The sequence below is a fragment of the Dicentrarchus labrax genome, unplaced genomic scaffold (assembly GCF_905237075.1).
Source record: "Dicentrarchus labrax unplaced genomic scaffold, dlabrax2021, whole genome shotgun sequence".
Taxonomy (NCBI): domain Eukaryota; kingdom Metazoa; phylum Chordata; class Actinopteri; family Moronidae; genus Dicentrarchus; species Dicentrarchus labrax.
The window spans coordinates 2483922-2494439 of record NW_026136715.1 but is presented as its reverse complement, the minus strand read 5'-3'; the positions used below and the strand labels follow the sequence as shown (position 1 = coordinate 2494439).

Sequence of the window (10518 nt, the reverse complement as noted above, 5' to 3'; positions counted from 1 at the left end):
GCTTTCTGAGGCACTGAGGCTTTGACAGACTGCTTTATGGCTGAGTGCACATCGCCATCTACTGGTGAAATGAACACAGTTCAGAGTGGTTGAATTATTCAGCTCCATCACTAATGTGATCCTGCTACAGTCACTGGTCTGCGTTTTAGTGGCTGATGTTTTTGAAGATTTCATGTCTGACAATATTTATAAGAAAAGTTAAAATATATAAAATAAACAAAAATCCAGAAGAAAGAGCAAAGAAATCCTGAAGAGCTGATTTCTTGTGTTCAGCTCAGAATTAACTCCCACCTGCTGGGCCTGTGGAGGTTTACCAATCTATGCTGTGAATACTGGAGGCACTTGTGTCCTCCATCTGATATTTGAAAGGGATTTACTATGAGGTTCACGCTCTGGTGTGTGTTTTGTGTCTCGTCCTGCATTGTCTGTGTTTATGTAACAAATACATTGAAAACAATTCCAACAATACTAAAAGTACATTTTGGACGACAGATAACAGATATTACTGCATATCTGCTGGTGTGCTACTGGAGTCAGGAATGGCTATAAGATATATTCAGAGTCACGCCGACCCCTTCACATACAGTAACTATGTCCAGATGCAGACGCGGAGTTTATAGAAGAGGAGCTGCTTCCTCTGTATTTATTGACTCATTCTAAGGTAACGAAAACACAACGATTACATTTCATTATTTTCCATTTCTCCATTTCTCCTAAATGTTACAGACTGGACCTTCAACAAAAACAACTGATAAATGATAAGAGACCATCTTGTGGTGGGATCACACCAGCTCTGTGTGTATGGTGCAATGGAAGACATGACATCAGAGAAATGAGTTTGGTGAACTGTGCCAGATTTATTCCAAATGCTTAATCATATTCACACTTTTAACCTATGTTAGTCGTACAGTATATGTATGCTTTGCTGCAATATTTAAAGGTTTGATGCAAGGAATATCCAAACTATCATAATTATAACCACAGACGTAATGATTAGGAACACAACTTGAAATTATTGTAATATAAAAGATTGTAAAAATATTTTTTTAAAGATATTTTGTTTTTTTTTATGCCTTTATTTTCATTGGACAGGTGAAAATAGACAGGGAAGTAGGAGAGAAAGAGTTAGAGATGTTTTCATGTTTTTTGTATTCACCATTAATTAATTAATTGCCTGGCATGTGAACATTCTCTTCAGCACATAAATGCTTGTGTGTTTCACAGTCAGTTTTTCACTGCTACTGGAGCAGGTGATAACTGCACAGGTTCTTCCCCATTCCCTAGACATTGTTTAAAAAGTACCATTAAATAGAAAGTAAAGAGAAAAGTAGAAAACTGTACACTTCCCTGGATTCATGTCTGCTCAAGTGCTGCATCTAGTCTATAAACTGAATAGTTTGTGCACAACATACGTCTCTAATATGCTTAAAGAATTCAAACTGAGTAGGGCTCTTGGATCTATAGACGGGCCCAAACTAACCACGAAGCAGCATTTAGCTGTAATCCTGAATGCAACCTGGCATGACTTATTGAACAACTGGTAAACGCTGGATAGCACTAATTTCCCTATGCATTGCTCAAAGTTTAAAAGAAGAATAAAACAAAAGACAAATTGGACATTTCAAAATAATCAAGTGAGTGGTGAACACCCTCGGAAAAATGACCTTGCAACACTTTATAAGCTATAAGCTGCACAATCTGGATTCAGTAGGTGTGGTCCTGGATTCAGGGTTGTTCTAACGTGTGTTGTCGTCAGCATATTTCACATAGTTGACGGAAGACTGAAAATTAAACAGAAATAACATCAAGTTATCTTAACTCAAAATATAGTTGAAACAGATTATATTAAAATTGTAAGTAACACAAAGGAAGTTTTTAAAAATAAAAAAATATATATTGATTGAGCATCACTAATCGTTTACTAATTATTTTAAGTGACACAAACCTAGTTTTGTAAGTTATTTAAAGATTCCTGATTAAGTACTTATTACTAAACATTTTGTTTTCACAGTACAAATAAAAATGACAAATTAAGTCAGTGTCACTTAAAAGTACTAAAGCTACTTCATCAAGAAAATGTTTTCAACTTACAAAATTGAGTTGATTTTACTTCGATGTAATCAGTTTCAACTTATCTGGTTTTACAGTAAAATTCAACTGAGATTTATAGTAAAAATATAAAACAGCCAAATATAAACTTATACAGCCAACAGATAAAAGAGAAGTTAAAGGAAATCACCTCCACGTGCATGCCGTCTGCATTTCCTTTGGTGTTCAAACCAAAGTTCCTGCTTGTCTTCCATTTGTAGAGGAGCAGCAGCAAAGCAGCCAACAGAACACAAAGCAAGGGCATGCATACAACCAGAGCCAAGAGGAGACCTGGGTGAGAGACAGAGGAGAGGGCTGGGGAGGAGAGAGAGTGAGAGAGAGAGAAAGTAGTGAACTATTTGTTTTGTATTGGGAACTTAAAGGTGCGCTGTGGAGTCTTTGACCACCAGTGGAGCTATGGAACAATGTTTTTACATGTTGTTGTTAACGTGTTTGTTTTTACACGTGGTTGGTGCGATAAATATTCCTAACAAAGACACCAACCCACTGATATACAGGTGGAAGTGACGTGCCACCAAATGCCACAATGAGCCAACACAGTCAACTCCACATGGCACCTTTAATAACGAGACTAGGTTGAAACATAGTACATGGCTGGATCGTGTGGTCGTGTCTATTCTGTGAATTCTGGGATATTAAATGTTTGTCCTGCAATAACCTTTAGTGGTCCCATAAGTTATACTGAAAGACATTATCACATGACATGCTTTTTGTTTGTTTTGTTTGTTTTTGGGGGCTTTTTTGGCCTTTAATTGACAGAGACAGCTTAAGAGTAACAGGGCAGGGGAGAGAGAGGACACACAGCAAAGGGCCACAGGTTGGAGCCGAACCCATGTCCACCGCAGCTGGGACTCAGCCCGGGCACATGGGGAGGCAGCTCTACCAGGTGAGCCACGTTAGAGTTTAAATTTTAGAAATGGAGTTGCAAGAACAATACTTTCCTCTCATATCTTATGATAATTGACTTCTGCGGAACGTTGCTTGTTTTTGACTCTCCGTATTGGATGTATTGTCAGTGATTATTATCTGGGACACTGTAACTGTTCGATCTCCCTCATACCTCTCTCTGCTGGACTGTTTTTGTTTTTTTTGTGGTGTTCAGGTATTATACTACCAGTGCCATCTGCGTGCATATAACGTACTGTGATGTGACATTGTCCTGTGTGCAAAAAACTGTGGCCACCAAGAGGTGGAGAATTTTTTGCAAACTGACCGATATTAATATTGTTTAACAAGAAACATAGGACAAGTATAATAATTAATAAATAAAAATAATGAATAGTACATCTTGTTCTTCCTACTGAAGATAACAAGTATTTATTATTATAGTATTTATTTGTTGTAAAATTGTATGTGAAATGCACTGAAACAGACATCGGAAGATAATTGTATTCTTATTTAGTGCTGCTAAATTTTACAGTTACAGAACATTTGCTGAAGATTAATTTGGCAGAGAGACACTGATGAACTGTACCTGTCGACTTTGTTGTCGTTGTTGGTGTTGTTGTTGATGTTGTTGTTGGTGTGGAGGCTGATGGCGATGATGTTTGAAGGTCAAAGAGTCCCGTTTGGTTTGGAAGTGGTTGGAGCAGTGATCAATGGAAACACAATGAAACAATCAGATACTGAATCAAAGCCTGTAATATGTGGAGATATGTTCTTCATGCATTTTTTTCCTTTAACAGGTTGCTAAAATTTTCAATGGAGTCTTCTCCTGACCCCGACTATAACCATCTGAAATTATTTTACTGTTTAGTTTTTGTGAAAACAATAAAACTCTTTTCTGGAGATTTCATTTTTTGTTGTATGTAAAGAAAAAAAAATCAAACAATTTAGATAATGTAGCTCATTCCTTTTTGACCATGTCAAAGAAAACCCTGATATTTAATTTCAAGTTTTGTATTTTAAAATAAAAATCAAATAACCACAGTTTTCTTGTTTTTTTTTTAAATTCTGAAAATAAAATAAAATAACCAAAAGATACACTGACTTCTCTCATTATTTAGTTTGAGATTCTAAATAACAATTCAAGTTGTTTTCATTATCAGCTCTTTAAAAGTTAATATTCACTGAACCAAAGGTAGATGGATTATAAAACAACATTTTCTTGAGATTCAATAAGAAACTCACCATCAATGACAAGGACCGGGTACATCCTGTATGAATCTGGAGACAAAGCTCTGCCGTAACCACACTTGTACCATCCTGTGTCTGACTTGGTCACCTGTGTGATGATCACATACAGTCCAAATACAGATCCGTTTATATATTGAATGCTGTGTCTGCCATTCTGAGCTCTGTTCTCCTCTGTTTCAATGAGAATGTCCTCTTCTGTTTTACAATCGCCCTTACACAAGAACTTCTGCTTTCCGTAAACAGTACCGTGGCATCCATAAACAATAGTTTCTCCTTCAGTATCTGCATGGACAAAACCAGAGATTCCATCCAACGTTGCTGTTGAAAAGATTAACGGTCATCAGTTATTGTCAGTACCTGATGTAAGACGCTGCTGTCTGATCACAATATATATATTTCCCAGTTTTTTGGGGATTGTTGCAGCCTAAAATGCCTCAGTGTGATTATTATTGTTCTTGATAACTCATTAAAAATCTAAGGCAAATTCCTCCAGTGAGAATGAAATCAGACTGTTAGACAGGGTAAATGTAAGACGTTCGCGTTACACATCTGCATGCTCTGCATCTTCACAACTAGAAACAAGGCTTCTACAAAATGGGAAGGACAAGCAGAATACACAGGGATTCATTGATTTTGCGTTATACTACTACTACTACTACTACTAACTTTATTCATTTCTATAGCACCTTTTAAAATGCACAGTTACAAAGTGCTTACAAAACAGTAATCAAGTTCTTGAGTCTTGGCTGGTAAGGTGTAACCCTAACCCTTTCTTATATTCTATACTACTCTTCTAAAATAATAATTTAAGCGGTGTGGTAATGATTTGATACAACATCAACAAAATAAGAGTCTGTTGAATACATATGTCAAATGCACTAAATATATCAAGTTTAATTATTTTCAGTTGAAACTCACCATCTAAAACTCTGATCTCAAAGTCAGCATATGAATATGGAACAACGGTTGGTCCCAAACCACACCTGTACCATGCTGAGTCGGACTTGGTCAGATTTGTGATGGTCACAGTGAGAATTCCTCTTTCAGAAGAAGTGTTTCTGAATGCAGTGCTGTATCTGCCACTCTGAGCTGTGAGGCCATCTGTTTTAATGAGAATATCTTCTGCTTTACATTGTTCCTTACAGAAGAACTTGTTGCTTCCAGACAGAGACAAGAAGCAACTAATTCCACCAGTTCCTCCTACAGCTCCTGCAAACGTGGTTGCACTGACGAGCCCGGAGTCTCCCCCACACAGTGCTGTTGAAAAGATGAACAGGGAACACTGATGGTCAGTACTTTCATCGTTTTTTCAGCATTTTTGATTTGTCCTTTACAGCTGAAATACATATCTCATATGAAGTTAACATCATCAGAAAACAACAGGACATAATAACTGAATAAGAACAAAGCAACTAACACAAAAACCATTTGTCATCAAAGAGACAGTCAGTTCTCCTCCAATCATCAGCTCAGTCAGCCGAACACACAGCAGACACTAGAGTCATAGACGCTTGACAGCAGGCCCGGAGTGGCTAATCGGGAGGACCGGGACAATTCCCGGTGGGCCGGTCTGACTTTTGGGCCGCGAGTGCCGGTGTTCAATTATTATTATTATCTATTTATTTATTTTGGGCCGGTGTTCAGTCATCGCACTGAGTGGGTATCACGTATATGCTGTTACTGCTGTCGCTGGGCCGTCTCCACTTGCAGCTCTTTTCTTTTTCTTTTGTTGCAGACGCAGCCTGACGTAACACGTCCGTGCACACCGCACACTGTCAGTGGTGTTTGTAGCCTCCAGCCCCACAAGTGCAAGGGTCTTTGCAAAATGCAAAATAAAAAGAGCAAGGGTGGCGCAGAAAAAGCCAGAATTTAAAAGAGAAAAGCATTTGAGACAGATACAGCCAAATGTGCAAAAATCGGCAGCTTTTTCAATAAAACGTGCTCGCGGTCTGAAACGACCAATGAAGATGATGAAACGGGTAAGACAAGATGTTGAACAAAATGCAACTTTACCTGCACCGTTCAAGGTAATGAATTAGTCTATCAAGTCAATGAATTGTGTGGCGTTGTAACATATAGCCTGTTTAACCTAACGTTACATAATTTAAATAATAGTATGATGCGACGCCACATAACTGGCCACAAACTTTGTCTTGTAGCCCCTCAGATGCAAGATGCATCACCAAGCACCAGCCATGAGCCCACAGGTCCAGAGTGTGCAGGTAGGATTGCTCATTAAGTAAATATTATTAGAATGAATATAATAAAGAGTATGGTGTAGACCTGCTCTATATGATAAATGCCCTCAGATAATTGATGATGAGAGATGATTCAGCACTACAATAATGAAAACTGACTTGAATTTTTGACTTGAAAAAGGGGAGATTTGTGTTGAGATTTATGACCATTTTTATGATTTAGTGTCAGAGGCAGAGCCAGGAGCCAGTGGTGAGGAAGAAACAGGTGAGCTGGTGTGTGAACAAGAAAGCATCAATTCCAATAAAACCACTTTTCTATGCCCAAATGATAGTAGTGGCCCGTTATACTTTTTATCATTAGTAATAGTAAAGTAATATGGAATAAGCCTGCCCATTTTGCCATTGAACAAAATCTTAATTGGTTCAGTCAAAACATGTTTTCCATGTCAAATATGCTAAAGCCTTACAGATTATTGGTTTTTATGTGATACAGGTGCAGGAAGTGTGAAAGGGAGAGCAGAGTCAACTCAGGGACTGATTACAGAGGCAGCAGCTCAGCAGCAGAACCCTGAACCACAAGATAGGAATGAGACAGATGAAGAGGAGTCTGTTGATAGTTTTGACTACTTTGCTCGCCCTCAGTCACAGGATATACATTTTTTTTTCTTATCATCCTCAACAAACCCCTAATATTGCTATACCAAAAGTTTTCAATAGCAAAGATGGATTGTGTTCATCTCATCCTCTCTCAGTACAATCTGCTAACTGATGCCTACCATGTGATTGGACTGGCCTACAGGTTGCTATTAACACTGTCCATCACACAAGTAGGCTGTGAGAGAAGTTTCTAAACAGTGAAATTCATAAAAAACATACTCAGGCATTCATGCTCATGTGCACTGAGAAAGAAATTCTCATGTCAGAGACCAGTGCGCTGCTCAGGCGTTTATTAATGTTTTAGGGTAGGCCATGTTTCTTTGGAACTATTCTTTTGCAGAGGAGAAAAAGATAATGACATCATTAGAAAGTTATGTTATACTGTGAATAACAAACTTGCAGAGAACAGTGCAATACTTATTTTATTCTTTGTTCATGTTTAAGGATTAGATCTCTTTGAACACTAATTTGCTTGATATTTGATATTGCAGAAAAAGACATGCTGATGTTGTATTTGTGAAATCTAAGTTCTGATTATAATGTTATTACAGAGTGCAACCCTTTTTTTTTTCAAATTTAATATTTATTATTTTATTTATTCTTTTTTGAATGTGTTGAAAAGGATGTTGTGTTGCAAAGAATAATGGTGGAGATGTGAAGCAACCATTACTTCCACTAAATTGGAATTATTTTAGAAAAAATACACGGAATTACAAGGCTTTAGAGAACAGTGCGCTATTGTAGGCTTAACATGTAAAGTTATAATTACATTATTTTAATATAATAGGTCGTGATCTAAAGTGGGCAGGTCTGAGGCATGAACCTCCAGGGCTGAAAATGAGTCCCACTCCGGCCCTGCTTGACAGCCCGACATTGGCTGACAGCCGACTGTTGGCCAGGTGTGTCAGGGCCTTAAGGAACAAGACCATTGAGGTGTAAGGTTTTCTTAAACAGATGGCTGATTATGACTTTTATCAAAATCATATTATTCATTTTCATAGAACCAAGGAAAAATAACTGATATTGTGCATGGTACAATCATAGACTGTACGTGGTGGAATCACTGCTAAAAAACACACAAAGTCAAACCTACGTAGACAAACACAGACAAATAATACTTTTATCCTTTCAATGCAATCTACATTGTGCGACTGTTGATCTCATGAACACTCGCTTATGATAAGCCTATGAAAGCAGATCGTACAGTGAACAGTGGTGTAAGAGGACACAAGCTTTCCACCATCCTATCTGTCATGGCTGGTGAGGGGGCTGTAGCACCCCTAAAATCTGGCATAGCCTAATCAAAATCATCAGTTAAACTTTTAAAACTTTTGCCTTTATCCTTTCTTACTGGGATTTATGTGTGCTGTGCACTAGTATTTCTGGAAGGAAAGAGATTTAACATTGGGTTTCAGAGTACATAGTTTAAGTGCAATTGCTACCACTGTACAGTGACACATATAGGCCATTAGTACAACAGGATGTGTGATTGGTTATAGAACTAGATTATGAGTATTGCTATACTTTTTTGTTACTTACTTGTACTCTCAAAAAGTATCTTAAGTTCTTGCCAGAATCTATTTTTTTCCAGCTTCCAAACCAGTTTGTGTTCGTGTAATCAAGGGAATTCCGTACAGTCCCTATAACACAGTATTAATAAAGCCCAAAACAACACCAAACACCCTTTAACTTAACATTTATAAATTGTATGTTATAAGCCACTAGATTACATTACAAATTGATTCTCATCCCTGTCCGTATTTCACTGTTGTTGCCTTGTACTTCACACCCCCAAAGTCTAAGCACTGTGTGCAATAACAGGCAGTTTTTCCTTGCCCTTGTCGCCAAGGTCTTGCTCATAGTGGTACTGTTGGGTCTCTGTATATAATGTTATAAAGAGTTCGGTCTAGACCTGCTCTATTTGAAAAGTGTCCTGAGATAACTTCTGTTATGAATTGGCGCTATACAAATAAAATTGAATTGAATTGAATTGAATTGAATGACCTTGATTATCATTAACAAGGTTTACACTTAAAATATGTTATTTTATGTTGGGTAAACTTCAGTAAAAAGAGAGGTGCAAGAGTAGGAGTCCCCAAAAGGTACATGGCCCTGTGTGACTGCATCATTCACTCCAAATAAAGAAAAATGACATAAGAGAGTCAGAAAGACAAAGTGAATGTACTCACAGAGGAAGAAGAAACAGATCAAAGTGTGATGGACTTTCATGCTGACGCTCTGATGGTTTACTGCTGCCTCTCTTCCTTCCTCACTGGTAAACCAGGAACTTCTGTCTTTTTAAATGATGGAGTCCCTCCTCTAAATACAACACACAGCTCTAATCTCCTCCCTTCTCCATCAGTCTTTATTTCTACTGCAGGTTTCCTGTATAACTTTTCATTAACACTGTCATTAAAACTCATTCTCAGTGAATTCATTGTCATTATTTGTGATAAACCGGTATGATTTTCAGTATGTCTACACAGGACAAAATGATACATTTTACTGACTCATTCTGTCCAATATTAGTCTTAAAAAGACAAAATACCTTGTGTAATCAAATCTATCTGTCTCTGTCTATTTACGCATACAACTATTTCTCTGTTTCAACTGTTTCATAAATATATTTTATGCGCCGAAACAGGAAGTGACTCAGAAGGCCCAAATAATACCAGCAGCAACCTCTTTAGCTCAGTCAATGTTAATATCTTTAAATATACTTTAATACTGGTGCATTTATTTAGAACTGCAATAAAATATCACAGGTGCCAGTTTATTCTTTCTGGTTGCTGAAAGTTTATCTACACCTTCCAGCCAATCAGAATCAGTGTTCATCGCATTGAATTTACAAAACAATCAACAACCCACACATACATTTGCAAAACCAACAAATTGTTATCTTCATCCTTTAAGTCTTTTCTGTTGTACAACTGAATAAAACTGTTTCAAAACATGAACAGATCAGAACAACTTCCGGTTCGAGCGAGGACCGAGGAAATGTCAAATAAGAGACTTGGGATGTGCCCAATATATACTCTATTGAGGGGGAAACTAATGAGACACAGGTGACAACAATCCAGGCGAGGCAAACAATCAAAAACAGTGGGAAAACGTATGAATGCGTTAGTTTCGGTTCGATGGGCTTTGCCATCACTGAGTGAATGTGTGTGAAAGGGTGAATGTGGCACGTAGTGTAAAAGCGCTTTGAGTGGTCGGAAGACTAGAAAGGTGCTATACAAGTACAGATCCATTTACCATTTACCAAAAGACAAAGACAGGAAATAAAGTAGAATAAGACACAAGAGGAGTAAAACTACATAAGAAAACAAGAAAAACCCAAAATCATAACAGTAACAAGTAACAACAATAAAAATCTCTCCATAGATCAAGGGAAGTTAGTTAATAACAAAATATGAAG

The 10518-nt window shown here is 37.5% G+C and overlaps 1 protein-coding gene across 1 annotated transcript; it reads right to left on the bottom strand.

The window, feature by feature from the left end:
* Positions 1 to 833: 833 nt before the first annotated feature.
* On the bottom strand, positions 834 to 9428 carry LOC127377635 (uncharacterized). The gene is made up of 6 exons (XM_051425716.1): positions 9290 to 9428; positions 5164 to 5502; positions 4240 to 4563; positions 3584 to 3640; positions 2240 to 2403; positions 834 to 1781 (listed from the first exon to the last, which is right to left on the bottom strand). Exons 1-6 carry the CDS (start codon positions 9327 to 9329, stop codon positions 1737 to 1739), a joined length of 969 nt encoding a protein of 322 aa, XP_051281676.1. The 5' UTR covers positions 9330 to 9428; the 3' UTR covers positions 834 to 1736.
* Between the last annotated feature and the right edge of the window lie 1090 nt (positions 9429 to 10518).